Genomic DNA, 20752 nt, shown 5'->3' with positions numbered 1-20752 from the left:
ATTTGCATAAATTAAATTAAACAGATAACGCCGGGACAAACGCGGTGACGAAACGCTAGATGCAGTTTTTCCGGGAAATTTTGAACGCAGATGTGCCGTAAAAGAGAAACATACATTAAGTACAGACGAAATCGTCGTTGGCCGTGGACACAGTTGTTCACTTAGTTGTTACGCAGTATTAAATACGACACAGAGGTCCGGTGCGCACCGAGTCATTTTTACGATATCAACGTAAAAGTGTTGTTGTAAAACCTTTTCGTCGTTGTTGACGAGCACTACCGCTAAATCAATTTCATTGTTACAGTACAAACGAATTATTAAAGTCTAGTTGAATTTTATTAAAAAATAACCGTTCGTGTGCCGATGGTATTTTTCACTTGGCAATAATAATGTTTATATTTTTTAACGGCCACAATATTTAAAAATGACATAATCATAATGCAGAACGTTATGTTCAACGTAACTCATTTTTGAGATGATATTGTTAAATATAAATTATAAAAAAAAATTACACATTTATACATGCAAAAAAAAAGTATAATAGTTCTTTTACATAAATTAGTTATTCATTTTCCGAAGATTGATCGTTATTTGTTTTAGAACAACACTTCATGGATACTAAAAAAATAAAAGACGAATAAAACTGTATATTATCATAATATTATGTTTTTCTCGACTGTCGTAAGATCCTTTTACGTTTTACAGTTCTACATTAAATACAATTGTCTTTTGCAATTTATTTGCAATTAAAAATAAATTAAATTAGTCTATTCCGAGTTGCACTCCTTTAAATCTTCGGCTATATTTCCTGGTAAACTTTTTATGGTAATGTTCTAAAAAAAAATTCTTCTTTTATTAATTGTATTGTTTGGCCGAATTGAAAACACATATACCATTTTAATATTTTTTAAAAGCTTCTTTGGAAATATATTAATTTATTTTAATTTTCTTTATCTTTTGCTATTCAGAAATATTATATAGATATAAAAGCGGCTAAAAAATAAATTGAATTTTCAAGTACAGACCAAACTTAACCTATACAATATATTTTCTTTAAAAAAAAGTCCTTGAGAATATAATACAATTTATGAAAAAAAAAATGTAGGGAATGTGCCCAAAATACAGCATACCCAAAGTTAGGAATAATTTCATATATATATTTACCTAATTAACTTTCAACTACAATAGAACCATAAGATTTTTTTATTGAATGTATGTGTGTATGTGATCAAAAATATAATACAAATTTTTTAACACTGAATCGTTTAACTCTAAGCCTTTAAATTGATATTGGCTTATACATTTTTAACGTCACCTTAAAATTGAGTGAATTAGAAGAAGCTTAAATTTTGACCTACTGACCCATTACGATAGAGTTCGTAATAATTGTGTGTACAAGTGGTGTTAAATATATTACCTACTTTTTTTTAATTAACAACTTATTAACTTTTGAGTGAAGTTTATAAGTACTCGACAAAACGCATATTATATGTCTCAATATATGAGCATAAATTATATATTAAAATAATAGAATAATATTTTTGTGTAATTATTCGTTGACTATACACGTTGTTTATTCGACGTATTTTTTAATATATTTATAAAACTCAGTAGGTATGGAATATAAAAATTATAAAAAAATTATATTTATAGAGTATGTTTCATAATTTAACTTACACGAATCTTATCGTTGTCAAAACGTGTACAACACTCGCAGCACTTTTTAAAACTACGGTTTGCTCGATTAATTTAGCATTTTAAATCGTAAGTATTTTGTCAGTTGTTCTGAATAGCATAACATTTATTTAATTCTCATTTTATCCACACAATAAAGAGCTCAGTGAGCAATAGTGAGGTCGGTAATAATAATATTGTATGTCTATCTCCGCTGTAGGTATTATCATTTGAAAACGTATAATATCAGTGTGCGCAATTACTGCGCATGTTAATTTTAAAAAAAAATCGGTGATTGTTATTCGTCACCAATGTTTTACTTTATTCGTTGAAAATAACAAAATTATTTTAGTCAATTAACACGCGTAACTAAAATAGTATTTAATGATAATTGATTGCGCGCATTAAAAACCATTATATTATTTTAATTGAAAAATAACTAATTTTAAGCTTTTGATTTAAAATATTATAAATTACAATCATTAATTTAATATCGGATTGATGAAAATATATAACGTTAAAACGTATTATACGCTATCAACTAATAATATCATGTATTATTGATTATAATATATCAAAATGAGCAACAAAGTTATTTTGTTACTTATCGACACAAAAAACTGTTACTAAAAAGACAATTTTTTTTCCCCCAACTACCTAATACATTTTGATGATTTATCTACAAAGAAACTGTACGACTATTCGTTTAAAACTCGACCTTTTATAATTATTATTATCTTAAAATTCAATCGTTCGAATCAAAATAATCGCGTACACATTTTGTAGTAAGTAATCATTAGGTAGGTACTCGTTGGCGCATTCGAAACGCCAATTTTTCGTACTCACCTCGCAGGCAACGTCCAGGTTGACCGTCTCGCCGGTGGACGCGACGTGGCCGAGTATGCCCACGCCCCACGGTATGCGCACCTCGTTGTCGGTGCCCGTGGTCGGGCCACCGGCCGCCTCGCACTGCACGCCGTCCGGCAACAGGAACTGGCCGCGGGCGCCGCTGTGCACGTCGAACACCTTGGAGACGAGGCACCGGCGCCGGGAGCCCCGCGGCGGCCCGTCCACCAGGAACAGCGAACCCGCGTCGCAGTCCAGCAACACGGTCAGGTCGTCGACGATCTTCTGCGACAGCGACTTGAGGTCCAGGTCGGTGGCGATGTCCCGGACCACCGTCAGGAAGAAGTCCCGTTCGCCCTGCGCGTGCCGCAGGTCCCGCTTGGTGTCCACGTTGTGCGCGGACACCGGCCACCTGGGCAGCCGCACCTTGGAATCGATGAGCAGCGACAGCATGCTGATCGGGCTCGGCGGCAACGACGTGAACCTAAACGGCACGTAAATATAATGTTATATAAATGTTCGGGTTTTCGATAACTTAATCGTATTAATTCATCGCGGTCGTATTGCTTTTGACGAAATCATCACGATGACGGTGGACCGCGGTTACGTTTTGGTATTCGGTACCCTGCAGAAGTCTTTGAAACATATTATAGATAAAATGGGGGGGTTTTGGGGGGAATGGGAGGGTTTACACCGGTTCGCGAAGAGAACGACGATCGTGCGAAATGAATACGCCTTAATAGATTTTGATTCTGTTGACAAATATATATTTATGTAGAATGTCTGACGAGGCACATCCGATGTAAACCTTAGCCAATATATTTAAACATGACAATATTCGTTCGAGTTTCTGTCCGTGACGATTAGACGATCAGATAAAAAAAAGATACTTGTCAAACATGACGTGTATTAATAATTCTCTTATGATTTTATCCGCATACACAATAATATACGGAAATAAAAGCGACGTAAAACAATATCGTTTTCGTTTTGATCGGTTAATATTACAATTATTATTATATAACTATACAAATACAATATTATTTATTACCCCGAAGATATTATTACTTGTTACACCGTACGCAGAACGGTCGTGATACGTTTCAGTGAAATGATTTGTATTTTTTATTGATTTCATTTTGATTTATTTGGTGCGGTACAGGTGTTTAAATAATTGTTAATTTATTTTCCGTGTAAGTATTGATTTGCTTCTATAGTGTTTTGTGGAAAACGACACTGTTCGTCTTTTGCGTACCGATAGTTTACCTACATTTAAAAGTCATTGTACAATCATAGCCTCGGAAAATTATAATGTGAACTATCTCAGACTATTCATACATAATCTCGACTTGATATCATATTATTAATAACGTCTAGTCACTTTAATTGAAAAAATACTGCTATAAGATAACCGCGACTTAAAAAAATAAACTTATCAATTTTTAGATTATACATTTATATATAATATAGATAACAACAGTTTTATAAAATATATTCAATATAATAGTCAAGATATAATACAACAAACACAATAATTAATAATATTAATTATTATAATTAGTTTAATAAAATTATAATCTTATAAAACGAAACGTGTTTGTATAAAGTTCTTAAAATAGTTCTGAGATTAAATAGTTTGATACGCTCTCAGTGATTAGAGATTAAGATATTTCAATAATGATGAAAATGTTTTTTTTTCTATAATATGTAAATCGTGAATTGACTAATTTGTGTTAGTATAGTGTAATTATTTTTATATTATAATTTATGTAAGTAATAATAGTTCATATAAAATACGCATTGTATATTTTTGAATAGAACCTACATTGTTAAAAATTAAAAATTGCTTTGTATTTATAAAAAAAAATGTCATTCTATCATAATAAGTTATGAACTTTTTCCAGACCCATTATGAAATTATGTTACAACCTGAAAGTTTTTAATGGGTTCTATATGATTCGTGAATTTATAATTGATCAACTATATTATTATAAAATAATTCATGAATATAAATTGTTTGATTATGAAATATTAATATTCTTAATTTAGACTTTTTTTTATTGTTTTATCTCTTCTGTATTTTGTTTTTGTTTTTTTTTTTTGAAGACCCATTTGATTCGATTTCAAACAATATGTTATTTGTACATTAAACAAAAAACAATTTTCACAAAATGTTTTAATGCATATTATTAAAATACTTTTGATATAATTTACATTTAAATTTAATACATTATTTAATTTTATATTTGCTTTGAACTTTTCATCATGATTGCACATGCCATGTGTTTTTGATTAAAATTTATTTCGGTAAACTTTAAATTTATTTTATCTTGCAACAAATATTACTAGTTTATTTTTACGTAACGTATTAATTCGGTAAATTTCCGAGAAATGAGATAACTACAAAGATTTCATGTTTTATTAAACCGTATTTACATTATGAACCGCTTAACCATATACATTAATCTGATAATGGATAGAGTGTATAGGTGTAACAGTAATCACTATAGCCGTAACCCTATAGATAATTGAATAATTAACATATTATTTAATAATTGAGCTGTATATATGCAGTGTTAACAAATTGAATAAACTAATATAATGGTATATAAAAAAAAAAAAAAACCGTCTGGCAGCTCAATACAATACAACAAAACAATAGAATACGATAAAGGCTTAGCTATGGTATCTCAGTGCAATAAACTAATATTATAATAATAGAACGTTGCAGGCCCGTCGGCCGTAATATTAATATTAACGCGAGAACCGACGGCGGCGGCGGCGGTCGACCAATACTCGCCGGGACCGCGTTGAGTGGCAGCGGATTTCGTTCCAACGCCGCGTATTATCGTACAATAAATTATATGCGAATAAGGACCAATACAAACCCGCGACCACTCGGTCACAGCCGCTGACTGATAATTTAATAATGCTTACGATGCCGCCGCCGAAGTAGCGTTGACACTTCCGTAGTCGCTGAACATCATGAACACACGTCGGTTCGCAAACAAATCACCGGGGGGACCGCCCCAAAGCGGGGAACACACAATATAAACGCGCTGACAATAACTAAAGGGAAAATTACCAGACGATTCGCGCGATTCAAATTCGCAGACGGCGTGGTCGTTGACAGGCGGTGACGCGGAGAACCGTATACACATCATATACCAAAAACTGTGCGAGGGCTGAACGCGCGGCAAAAAACGAACCGACAACCGACTCGAGCGTGATACGGGACTCGTACTTAATTATTGAACATATATTACACGACGATCGATCGAGACATGAAACGCGTCGTACAACGAAACGGACTTTCGGAGAGACCGCAAATTAACATAATTACAAACGAATACATACCATAGCAAATAACGTCATGATTACAAACGAATATACTGGAAAATTTGTGACACCCAAAGCAATATAATATTATCTGCAAATGACTTAAATCTTTAGAATGGCATACACGAAAACCACACACACACACACACATTATTACGTTTGAATACCAGACGAGTTGGGCAGCGTTTCAAACACTCCTTCCGACCGCACTGAAACCGTTACCACGTATCCGGCACTATTGTACTATATATATTTTACGCGTAGAGCGAGAACAGATAATTAAAACTAAGACAAATGAGCGGTTTCGGGAAATATTATTTTTGGTTTGCCTTTGCCCGGTTGGATAATATCCTAATATATATTATATGATATTATACACTAACGGTTAGGTAAATAACTAATTTTTCCAAGTACTAATAATTTACTTTGCAATTAAAAATAAATTGAAAATCGTATAATCAACGCATAAACTTCTATAGGGACTAGAACGATATGAATAGATCGTTCTATATTTTTCCGACATGATGTCTATGGACTTACTCGTAGATTTTGGTTTTGTGTAATATAAGTTAAATTTATACCGAAAATAAAAATTAATTAATTTGTAGAAATGTATACTTTTTAACTCGTTAGTCGGCTACATATGAGAATAAAAATGCTCATACTTATATATGCGTTCCGTCCTCTGTTTTATTGTTGTTCCACGTTTAACAAAACAATCGAGACAAAGCCTCTCAAATAAAAGTAAACTTCTACTAACACGAATACGAAAAACATTCGCAAATCAACCTCTCTCTTCCTCACTATCTATCTGTCTATCTCGAAATATATTTATATATGATTTACACGTCGCCGTAGCAGCATTGCGTCTTGTCGCATTATTATTGTTTACTCTCGTCGTGATATTATTACAACGACATGCTATATACCTATTGTCTCGCGTTTTTTAGAACGTGAATTCGCGCTAATGACGAGTCACTCGAAAACGTAAATAATACAATAAAAACCAACGCCGTCATAATACAAACGGAAAAATCATCGAAAACAATGATGACCACCAGTATTAATACATATACAATATACATATTATTATATGTCACATAAATCCATATAGTTTCGTCCGACGTGTGTGCAATCTTTTCGAAGCTTTTCGCGTGAACTTGACGATGAGAAATGTTATACGGTTATTATACATTTACGTCGTCGTCGTCGTCAAGGCTCGTCAGCTATCCACGGTCTTAACAACGTGCGAAACTGGCTTTTTCGTAAGACTGATTAATGAATCCATTTTCACCATTTTCACTATGACTCGAAACCTATAGCACAACACGATGTAAAGCCTTTTTTTTTCTATTTATTATAGCAACGAGTATTGTGCGGTTTGACAGTAGTTAGAAACTGTCAAGAGTAGGTATTAGATGAAGGAGAGGTAGAATAAGAATTACAAGAATTAAACTTTAATGAACATTTAAAGTTGCAGCTGACTTGTATTAAAATAAATCTGTTTTGTATTGTGTAATAAATTCATAACGATTATCATTCGATAAATTGCGAATGTTTTGGTATTGTAATAGGCAAATTTTAATCCGAGACATTAGCAATGGACGGTGTGCATAATATTTGTCTTGGGTACCTATTTGATATTTAAAGTCTCCCAATTGGGTTATGATTTTCTACGATAATCTGACCCCCGTTGAAAATATTCCAGTTAAATCATGACCTTTCTCTGCGGAAGAAATTCTTTTCGTGGTTTTTTAAACCTAGAATATGGACTATGGAGGGAGGTGGTAAAAATATTATACGAATAAATTGTACTCTGAACAAAAATACGGTTAGGAAATTCTTACCACGTCGCCCATCCACCCGAGTTGATATAATTATCCTTCGTAAGATTCGACTGAGATACCCCATTCTCGTTTTCCGTTTTGCTCCTAAAGAATATTATTTTATATACCAAAATGTTTGGCAGCGGATTATATTATGTTATTATTTTATTAGATAGGTTATGTATAGCATAACAATAATATATTGAATTATTACTATTATGGTATGTTTCGACATATCTATCATATATACCTACGGATCGACAAACCAAACGTAACAAATACGACGACAATACGAGTAGTCCAGTCGTGTACACTGTCGTGTGCGTATTAAATTATCATATTTTGACAGATTAACTATTCACATATTAAAAACAATAATTCGGATAGCGATGGCTGGGTTCGAAGCGCGAGACTAAGACGACGGTTTATTTGATATTCTTCGCGCGTCCCGGAATTTCACCGACATTCTTCTTGTTCCCCCCGAGACTTTTACGATATTATAATAGCATAAAATACATTAAACATGATATATTATTTACGTGCATGTGTATGCATATTATATATTATTATTATAACGTAGGAAAATATAAATGGGGACGCGGTTCCGAGTGCGTCTGTCGAGAACAGCAAGAGTGTTATTATGTTGTGTATTATAATAGTGTACAGTATACTGACTGTCGACTGCGTGGTAATATATTATTATAACTAATATATTGTACATAAAAAAAAAAAAAAAATACCCATAATAATTTATAATATTATTGACCATTCGCTAACGTTTGCCGACAATTTCGAACGCGCGTAATCGAGCATATTAATAAAATTAATAATCGCAAATGGTATAATAAAATAGTCATTGATCAAAATAATATAGTAATCGAGGTTTTATTTACCATCGCTGGAATTTACGTCGTATAAACGTGCATCTGCCTGAGTGGGAGCGACAATCAGCAATCATGATAATGCAAAAGTAATATGACGTATAATGTAAAATACACTGATGTATGACTATACTCGTCTTAACTTCAATAGTTAAGTATATTATACATTACGTATATTAAAATACATTAAAACTTCATACGATTTATCATGTTACAATATCGAGTGGTGCATACTGTGATACTGTGTACATAACATAATATGGTATTTTATTAACAATATAAATTTATTATTAATAAAATTCCACGCCAGTGACCTGGTCTGAAAAAAACTGTACCTTTGTTAAACAGTATAACTATTTATTACCAATTTTTGATAATTTTCAAGAAGACCAAGATCAAATTATTGTCATTGTGTACAACGTAAACACAATAAAAAGTAAAAAATGTACTATTTCAAACATTGGAACTAATTTACTAACTAAAAAATATGTTAACTTTAACCAAAACAACGTGTGAAATGAGTCATCATACGACTATTCGATATAATTTTCTATTTATATATTATATTATTCAAGATCTAGATGAAATGATCAAAACTTTTTTATTTTCGAATTGAAATTGATTTTATATAAGCATTTAGAATCAAAAATTTTCAATATCGTGAAAACTTATTAATTTTATACTAATAAATGTATAAAATATTTACGGTAATACGGCTGTTTTGTATCGGTTAATTTTTGCCAAAAAAACAACGATTTTTTTTTTATTACATTCAGATAAAATGTTACTCTATAAGTCTAAGCTTTACTATTGAATTTCTAACAGTAAAAGCATATTATCTGTAACTGAAAAAAAGCGGCAAAGTTCCAAAGAAAAACTTTCTTGAAATTTCCTGAGCAATTTTTGGAAACAAAAAAATTGTAAGGAAGTAAGTGGTGTGTATTTTGGCAAGTTACCAATTAAAAATGCATGCGCACATGTTTTAAAAATAAAATAAAAAATCAATATTTTGGTTGAAAAATAAATAAACGTAAAGTTTAAAATCAATGTTTGGTTTTCGGCCAGCGAACTTAAGTTGACTGGACGTATAAATAAAACGAATATCCATTAAAAACAGACATTTTTAATAATTAAATTTGTTCGCATACACGATGTAAATCTAATTTGACGGCATTTAAACGATCGGCTTGCTGCAGGAATTTCGTGATTTTATTATTATTTATATATTTATGTTGTGTTGTGTTTCACTATGTTATTATGTCTACACCCAGAAAACAAACACTAGTTGTTGACAGTTGGAGCCCCGATTTCATATAGAGCATTTTCAGGTCAACGGAGTGTTTACTGCTGAAATACATCCTTTGGATTTAAAGTAATTTTCAGGATTTGTATTACGCATGACCTTGTTTTAAAAATTTTCTGGGAAATAGTAAATATGAGGTAAGGCGTTGTTCTGAATTCAACATGAATCTAATAATACAACTTTATGTGATTTGCACAAGGTATGTTCAAGCCGGAAGTCTGTGAAAATCATGTTTGTCTCGTGAAAATAAGCGCCACCAAAAAGTTTATTTCCTCAATTTGTTTTATTTTTATTAAGACATTATTGTAATATTATATGTCGCGAACCGTTTGTTTTGACAATATGAATCCAAACAATGCAATTTCCCAAAAGCCACCTGATGGATAAAACAATATGAGGTAATGCATTATTTTTGGCTCCGTGCACTAGATCCCAAGACAATTTATTACAACATAATATACTTGAAAACTTAACAAAATGAATTCATTACTACGAATTTGGCACAAAAATACCAACAGTGGATAGGCTAAATAAATGATAACTTAAAAAGTATTTATATCAGATTCCGAGGGGTGAAAATTTACGTCGATTTATCAATGACTATGTTAAGACAGCTAAAACAATCTATTAAAAAGAAAAAAAAAGCTACAATTACATGACTTACGACTATTTAATATTTTCTGCAAGTAATAAGATAAATATATATATACATAGATAAACTAACAATGCTTAAAATAATGCTTAGCCATTAAGCTAAAATTTTATATTACTGCAAAGTTATTTTTATTATAAATAATATGTCGAATAAACATATTTAACTAAGAATAATTTAGTTTAAATGTTGAAATAAAAAATAATTACAACTAACACAACGATATTATAGATATGACATTAAACCAATACGGCAATACGATAATAATATTTATTCGAGAATACATTAAAAACAAATTACTGTCTCTGTGTCCAATAATTTTATGAATTGTGAGCAAGTTAAGGATTTTACTTATAAACAATAAAACTACAAACATGTTAATGAAAATTGAAGAATTTTTATTGCTCCAAGAGGTGATGACAGACCCATAAATAAAATAATAAAACACACATTGTTATAAAAACCATAAATTCACCGCTCTGATTAGAATCTAAAAAACAAACTAACAAATATTATGTTATTTAATAGGTACTTTAAATTCATACTTAACGAAACCCGCAAAAGGAGGTATACCTACACAATACTAAAGTAAGTGTAAGTATAGTTTATATATCTATTGTATGTTTTAAGTGTATTTTATTATGTTATTATTTTTATTTTCCGTATTGATACATACAATTACAATCTATTTCGTGTACTTATTATTATTATGTTAAAACCGTAGAATTTTAATGGCTAGGTTATTTTGGATTTTTCCGTCAAACATTTTATTACTCGTAACTATTTTAAATTTATTAAGATGCATCGATAAAACTTTTATTTATGCTATTAGAAATAGTTTTTCGTCTTCGAAAAGTTGATATAGTATGCGCACAATATAAAATACACATTGAACCAATTTCCGGCGTATATTTTTCAAAACCAACATTTAAGTACTCATCAATTCACAAACTGTACAACTATTTATAATACGGTTTTTAAGCTCTATATATTTCCTATTTTTTAGATATATTTATACTTATATTTAAGAAGAAAAAGTATATATTATTAGAAAATTATATAAACACAAGAATAGGAAACGTCTTATGCTATTTGTCAACAATAATATATATATACAAATATAATATTATTTTATTAATTTTATATTTTTATTTTTTGTTTCACATATTATATTTACCCAACTTAATAGCTAGTAACTCTACTCTAGCACAATATATAATATATATGTATATACAAACTTAAAATTAATGAATTAAAAGCAAAACTGTTATTTTTGACAATGATCAATTATAATAGTGTCAATGTGTGTGTTTTATGTACCTATTCATGAACATTAACTACAATTAAATAAATAATAATACACACACACACACACACACACTCAATATTTTATGAATATTCAAATACCATAAATATTAGATATCTAAGCAAGAGATTAATCGGGCTTAAGTGAGTAAAATTTAGGTCAGCCTGGTTTTTTCCTACAATACTAAACACGAAATATACATCCTATAGCCAAAACGGTACTTATATAAAAATATTTTATTATACTTTCATTATTCTCATACTTGGTCATATTTTCCACTACTTACATTATTTTATCCAGTTATATATGTATTAACATAATCATCCGAACTTATCCAAGAGTTATGTAATTCCAAATCATATAACAAATAAAGCTAAAAGCAATTAAAGGTCAAGTAGTAGTATTTTATTAAAAATATTATCGTATTGCTGCGTATAAAAATATTGTCAACGAGTTATTAGTAGAGCTATTGTTATGTTGTGATGGTATATTTGAGATTGTGACGCACTATGGATTACATCGTAGTATTGTGGTCTCTAGGAAGCGAAGGGGACAAGTAAGTCCCTTTAGTTGTAAACATAATATTACTTTAAGAAACATACCATTAGTCGAAAATCAAACATTGCAGATTTGTTTACTTGTTTACTCGTACGTTCAAAAAGCGCGTTTATGAAATGTTGAAAAATATCCTTAGACCCGGTCTTAGTAAATCAGACATTTGCTCCAGTAGTCAAGTTATCTTATCGGAGCATTATTTATTTCCTGTTCTCACGAACATAATAACATCTTATATTACCGCCAAAGTACATACTTGGAAAACAACGAAAAATTAAATATATATAGATGCAGTTTCCACTCAAAAACTACTATACCCATTAAACTAACAATAAGGTATTATTTTTTTTTTATAGATATATATATAAATAACCTAGGTAATTGAATTTATAATATATACACATTTCACTAAACATTATAATTATTTATACTACGTAAGACTTCACATTTAAGATGTAGTTTATTATTTAAAAATTATTGTAAATAAAAAAACAACAATCTGTGTTTTGTATTTAATAAGTGAAGTTTTTATAAAAATAAATAAACATTAAAACGTGCTGGTGTGATGGAAGAGACCTTATAGTGGCATATTTTACTACTTCAAGGATACAAAACTAGAATTCAGTATTCGATTATTTTAAAATCCAATTATAATTACAGTTATCATCTATAGGCTATATTTTTATATAAAATAAATCGTAGTTGCCATTTTCGACCAGCACGAATATTTAGACGGATACGATACTGCGTTTCTTATTCGTGGAACACGAAACGGTTGAGACGTCACTATAGCGTACTGAAAAGTCGAAAAATATTTCACACAAAGGAAAACGGAAACAGCGACAATACTATAATACAATAAAATAATAATAGTAATAATACGTATTTTTACGGTCAAAAAATATGCGCGTGAATGGGACTACGGCTACGGCGAGAAGCGGCTGATTTTACAACCCAACTTGCATAAAATCGCAAACGAAAGAAAGAATGAAAAAAAAAATACGTTCGGACGGTCCCTGCAGAATGTAATTCCACCACCGAGCACTTTTATTATTACGACGACGACGACGACGATGTCATCCCTCGCAATAACAACTCCGGACGAGGGAACCTGATGACGCAGGCCACAAAAACTGACTGTACATAATATAATATTATATGTGTATGTATAAGCTATATGCAGTATAATACCCGGCTATTTCGGTTTTATTATTGTTTTTATTTTTTATTTTTATATATTTAACGCGTGATAAACGCGAAAAGTCCCATCGACTCCGACGTAAACGCTCGATCTTAACATAATATCATCCAATTTCGGTGTTTAGACAGTGCACGGAACGAAAATATAAACTCCCACATAACGATAACCGACACACTTGAAATAATTATAGCCGTCGCGCAATAATTATTTTACACGACGAGTTCTAACTACTGCACGCGAAACACGAGATAACTAACTATATACTAACTATATAAAGTAGCTATGTCAACGTCGGTTTTTTTTTTATTTAGATATCATTTATTGTATATACCGTAATACGATAACTAATTCCTTTTAATAACTTGAGATACCTCACTGAAAATTACCCTGTGATTAGTAGTTTAACGTTTTAATAACTACACTGAAAACAGTTTAGTTTCGCAACAAAGAAACCCCACAAATGTATCTCCTATTATAGATCTTGACTTCTCCGGAGACCGTGTTCTGTGGAGTAGTACGTATTAATGAAATATATTATAAATTAATAACGAATTGAGTGAAATTAAGCGTAAAAATATTTATTTTACATCCATAATTAATAACTGTACATAAGCTACAGTATTAAAGCTTACGGAATTCTATGTATTAAACCGGCAAAAAGGGTACTATAATATTTAAGTATACATTGGGTTTATTTACTTAACCCGTTGATCTACTAGGAAGGTAAAAACCTCTACAAACATAGTTGCATCTAATCAACGGTATAAATCAACAAACCAAGTCACTTAAGTTTAGATAAAAAACAAATAAATAATCTCATAAATTCCTACGAGTATATTAAACATTCGAATTACAACAAAAACGTTAAATCTTATAATTCATTATGGGTCAAGATCTATATACAGGGTGGTGCAGAGGAAACGCATGTTTTTCGAACCGCTAGTACGCGGCGACGGGAGGGGGTATTGACCTTGAACGAATGTTAGCAGACAGCCCATGCAATGCCGTTTCAGTCGTCATGGTGCCACAGCTCACACGGCGAGAGCATCCATGGCAGTGGTTCGACAAATGTTTCCAGGACATGTGATTTCGAGATTTGGCGATGTTCACTGGCCCCCTCGCTCACCCGACCTGTCGATATGTGACTTCTTTTTGTGGGGATATTTAAAATCAAAAGTGTACATCAACAAGCCTCGCACACTCGAAGACCTTAAGAATTCCATTCGTCAGGGAATTGAAGCCGTGCCGAATGAAATGTTGGAGAGAGCCGTAAGAGGATCCACATTTGTATCCAGCAAGAAGGACGTCATCTCAAAGACATTATTTTCCAAACCTAAACATGCTATGTAATTTCAAAAACGGCATTAAAAATCCTATCATTTAATACTTGTTTTTATTATTTTCAACCCATTGTGTCCCAGTAATTCAATATTGAAAAACATGCGTTTCCTCTGCACCACCCTGTATATATATATACACTAGCTACTGCGTGACAACTAACAGGTCTCAATTATTTATTTTTATATTTATCCCGAAATCAAACACCTTTTTTGGTCATTTAAAGGAAATATAACTCCGTAAATTTCCAATAACTATATAAATAATTGTTAGTTGTCTATAAATTAATTAATTAATTAATATAGCTATGTTGCTCATATCATCTTATAAACGTAAAATAAACTAATCGGGTAAAAGCCATAACGGATTTAATAGAATACAAATATGTTCCAAATCAAATTTCCATTTTTGCCCGTTCCATGTAATAATATATAAAAGAGTCATCATCGCATTGCCTTATCTCAACGTCATTTTATTTCGATTAAACAGCAAGTTGATTTTAGAGTTCTGTGTTATATGTAATAGAGAATGTAATTATATGTATGGATATACAGTTACTATAATATTATCTGCAGGTCGCTTTGTCCTTTTATACAATATCTGTCGGTAACATAATAATATATGTACGTATAAGTGTACAACACATAATATTACCACCAGCTAATTCCCATTTCCGGGAACATAAAGGCAGATTTGTATTTACACGTTGTTTAAAAAGATTACATTCAACGTTTATTCGACGCTCCATCGGCACGTAGGGTAGCAAATGGAAACATAATTTGAAATACATCCTCAATAAACATTTTTTTTTCACATTTTAAAATACGAAGGTACTTTTTTCATGTTAAACTGCACACGTTATTTAGATTATATGCGATGTACATAATAAACTTATCAGTAGTACACGGGAAGTTTGACAAAAGTTATTCTTTCTTGATTGCATGCTCATTAACGCTATTGAAATTTAAAATAACTCTATCTCTATCGATGGAAAAATTTCTCGTAAAAATATTATTTTTTTTTCTAAAGAAAATTGTATAAAAAGTTTACTAAAATCGTAATATTATATTTATTCGAATTTCGTATTTTATGTGCCACAAATGTAAAAAATGATAGAACCTATTCATATTGTTAAACGCTATTATTTTACTAACGTAAACACTACTTAAGAAACCTATCGTTGATATAACTATATAAGATTCTTAACTTACGTAGAATTGATACACGACAAACTGATTGTGTCCCATTGGTATAGTTTGAATATTACAAATAAAATAAAATAAAACGTGGAGTTGTTAGCTCCAGAAAAAAACAAAGTAGTTGACATCAGCATATGCTTCTTCGTTGTAAAAACATTTTCTTGTATAAACGTTACAACACACAGATGCAGTAATTGTATTTAAATTTTTTTCGTCAAAATTAAATTTACTTGACTACAAAATCAATTGAGTTGAAAAAGGAGAAAAACGTTTTTTTGTAGTTTCAATGTCACGAGCTCTGCAAAATTGGAATTGCACAAAGTTGGTGACTATAGGTACATAAATTCGGAATTTAAAGCAGGTGTCAAAAACATCTTTTTTTAAACCATAGAAATGGTAAACGCTATAAAAATATATTATAATTACAAATGTTCACGTCAGAAAATTAATGCATAATATACCGGTTGTATCGTGAATAATTGTTTGGAAAAATATTTAGAAATCTGTTAATATTATCTAGAAAATAAATATTTTTCAATACCATTTTCAGAAGATAATAAGCACGTTGTATTTGGCATAAGCTCTGATCGCTCAAAATACATTATGACCAAATGCAATTTGAAATAATATTTGAAGTAGAACTTTTTATGGTTGTACGAATAGCTTCAATCAGAAAACACGATCGTCGTCTATGAATGTAAAATGCACGTGTAATAAATGTATTACGATATGTGGATTTAAAATAATATCCTTTAACAATTTTTACAGTGTTCTAAAATATTTTTTTCAAATAGAAATCTCGTTTCGTACATCAAAGGATCTTAAAGTATAATTTTTATTTTATTTCGTTAAATATTTTTCGGATTCGATATTTTTTTTTTTGAAAATGTATGGAATTTTCCACTTTTTTTTAATAACTTTTGATATATTTTACGAGTTAAACAGCATGTATTCACTAATAATGTTTGCAGCACAATGGAAGGTAATCTGCTGATACTAATGCATTTCTACATTATTTTTTTTTTCATTTTATTTAGTTAAACTTAATTTTTTATATTATACGAGACATTACTAAACGTTACAACTCTATCATATTATTAGCTATATATAATGTGTATTATATTAATTTTAAAAGTTACCTTTTTTTAAACAAAATATCTGTTTGAGCAACTCGAAGCTTGTTTGTATGTGTAAAATGAGCAATGCCATTTCTTGTTATTATGAAATTCTTTATAGTAATATGATATTGACGTGATTATCTATTGCGTGTTATTTTACGGCAAATGTCCGCTGCGTAATTTTGTAAACGAGCTTCGTGAATTATAACCAATTGAGGAAACACCAGCAGGATCGAAGGATAAAACCACAGTGCACGCGCCCCACCGACGCTCAATCTCAACGGCGACATAACATCATCACGGAACGACGTGACTATTATTAGACATGGTGTACGGGACAGATAACAGGCGACAACAGACAATATTGCAGACGACCAACGCCGCTGGGAACCATCGTGCGTTGCCGCGTTATCGACGTGATCGACAAGACCGCGTCGATAAATACGGGCGCGGACCACATGAACGCAGTGAGTACACACTCGTGACTGCAGTGTAAGGACCAGCGTTTATATACTGTCAACGGTTACATTATATGTACTAAAACAATACGCCCAATCATAATTCAAGAACCGGTCGGAAAAATATGTCCCAAGTGTATTCTTATCAGTCGGTTTCCACGACTACATCGTAATCAGTAAAAATGTATATATTATAGTAAAAACAGAACAGAAATAGAAATTGTGTTCAAAAAACATATTAATCTAAAAATAAATAGATATTTTATTAACGACCTGCGTTAACCAATAGATTTGAAGTTATTAAGAACTGCAGTTGTAGTAGTACATTAACATTAAATGTGAATTGTAAACACGTGACAATGTTTAGTTGCAGTAGTTATTATAGTGTAGTATTGAATTCCACTATGTTGTTGTTAGTATATTCGTATCCCCAGACGGGGAAATTAATTAAATTAAATTATAAATATAATATGTTTTCATAAAATATATAAAGTTTTGTTACATTTTTAAAACATTTAATTTTTAAGGTATTTTTAGATTATTTAAATTCACCATCAAATTAACGATAAACTACCCCAAAGTCGTCTAGTTTGTTGCTTTTAAGATAATTAGTATTTTAATAATATAAACTTTTAATTCTCCGCCGTTAAGAACCGTGAAATACCGTATGACGACACAATAAATTCCATCTATAGCCAGAAGTAAATAGTTCGATTTCCAAGTTATGTAATGGTGAATATCGAGACGAATGATTAAAAATGAAAACCCGATTTAATGCACAACTATGATGACCACTTAGTACTAAGTTGACCGTAGTTATGTGTAGTAATCATATTTCCCATACCAGTTGAGAATTAGAATAAAACGATATAAAACATTAATTGTATCGTCGTCCAATGGGTCCTAATTTTCTAAAATTAAGTTTATTAAGTTATTTGTTGCAGCATTCAAGTGATTCTATTTGAAAATTAGTGGTAGGTCATATTGGTATAATATATTAATATATGGTATTTCTATGTATTATCGACTGGAAATTGAATCATGTCTAAGTGATATGTCAGAATGATAAAAAGTCATTAGCATCATATAAGCTCTGTATTTATTATTATAATATAGACCATCTGAAAATAATAATTAAAATATAGCGTGTATTTTTTACAACAATATAATTTATTGCGTCTTCATTGAGCAATTTTAATTACCATTTTGTTTTGGTTTTATTTCATCAGTCGAATCGTTCTTATTATTACCGTCGAATAAGGTTCAATGTATTCACGGTTGTAAGCAAAAATAAATAAAAAATGTAAGTATTTATTGGACATCGTTAAAATCAAGATCAATAAACTTATCCAATTCTCGTAATCAGTAAAAATAAAAATAAAATAGAATTATAAAATTGTTATGACTAGCATATTTCAAAAATCGATAGATATATTTAATAATACGTAGATATACTTGAAGCAAAATCCTATAAAATAATAAAATAAGCAAAAAAAAAAATAATAGATGTTGTACATTTAAATACAACTTGAAGTATGTACTATGTAAGTTTGCTATATTTTGTACTGTAATATCTAAATTTCAAATTTTAAACCTAATGATCAATAAATATCATATTAAAATATTGTTTTGATCAAATAATTATAAACTTAAATTTTTATGATTTAGACATGTTTAACAATATTAGATTTCTCAATTTTTTATTTTTGGTAAAAACACAATATATAAAACAGAAAACAAAATTATATTTTAAAATTAATAACAGTAAGAAATGTTAATTAAAAAAAAGCAAACGAATACTTTAAATTAAATTAAATTATAATTTATTTATGTTGTTTTTAATAAAAAAAAAAATTAAAAATAACATTGATTTGTAATTTTATTTTTATTTTTCACTTAATATTTGAAAACTTAAGGTATTGTTATTAATTTAGAAAAAACTTCATAATTTCTACAATATTTATAATACTTCACTACGTAAACATAATGTACGATAATGCTGTTTTTTATTTTTCAATTATATTTTATATATTTTTAAATATACTAATAGGAATTAAATAAAAGTTACGACAAAACCACATTATTTGTATTATTTAAAAGTATAATTTATCATTAACACAAGAATTGCGTGTGTTCGGTTTTTCAAGTGTTTAAGAAAGTTACTTATTTACGTCACACTTTTTTTTTACATTATTCCGAACACGTAATCGGTAGTTACTAGGATGTCTTATAATTGAAGGACCAACTGAACGTGAGAGATAGAAAATGTCAAATTGTTTTTGTCATTACGATAATTAATTCGTGTGCTCAAGACACCTCGAAACCGATGCCCCACAATTGTCTATTCGGAACGCCGTGTTACAAAAATAATGTCACGCAGTAACATTATATTATAACATTATATTCGTTTCGAATTTTATTTTTTTCTAAACCATATATTGTAAATTGTTAACAAAACAATAGATTTCATTAAAATTAATTGTACAATGCTTTTATTTTTCCACAGTAGATTTGTATCTAAAATATTATGGAAATAGAAAAGAAATTAATTAATTATCAATAAGTTTTAAAATGATGTAATAACCGGTTCGACGTTTCTGAGTTAAAATTCATTAAGACTTGTTTTATTACTATTATATTTAAGAATTTGTAAATTTATATTATGGAGTTTTAAAATGAATTATTCCTGGTTTTATTTTCTTGAAGTTAATGTATTTAACTGAAAATTTAAAAATTAAAATTATTTATTAAACTCGGAACTGCACTGCAAACTGTCCATGATACTAAAACATGTATGAGATGTCAAATATCATTCCATTCTTGGTATGTGACAACAGGTCTGTATTTTATGAAATAACTAAAAGTTTAATAATCCATATAATACCAATAATTCAAAATATTTTTGTGACTTCATTTACATTAACCGTTACAATTTAGTATGTTTTTACGAGTTTCTGTATAAATATTAGTCATATTAAATTACATATTTCACCGAATATTGTTTTCAAAAACTAATCCAAGATTTTACGAATATTTGATTTTCTGGGAGAATTTAT

General features: G+C 30.0%; 1 protein-coding gene across 1 annotated transcript in view; it reads right to left on the bottom strand.

Moving 5' to 3' along the window:
* LOC132931938 (dual 3',5'-cyclic-AMP and -GMP phosphodiesterase 11A-like) overlaps window positions 1–20752 on the bottom strand; it is a 99166-nt gene that overhangs the window by 12157 nt on the left and 66257 nt on the right. Inside the window, exon 3 of the mRNA XM_060998047.1 lies at window positions 2521–3004. Within this exon, the coding sequence (XP_060854030.1) occupies window positions 2521–3004 (484 nt within the window). The remainder of the gene's footprint in view (window positions 1–2520; window positions 3005–20752) is intronic.

The sequence above is a fragment of the Rhopalosiphum padi genome, chromosome 1 (assembly GCF_020882245.1).
Source record: "Rhopalosiphum padi isolate XX-2018 chromosome 1, ASM2088224v1, whole genome shotgun sequence".
Lineage (NCBI taxonomy): Eukaryota > Metazoa > Arthropoda > Insecta > Hemiptera > Aphididae > Rhopalosiphum > Rhopalosiphum padi.
This window is presented reverse-complemented; position numbering and strand designations above follow the sequence as displayed.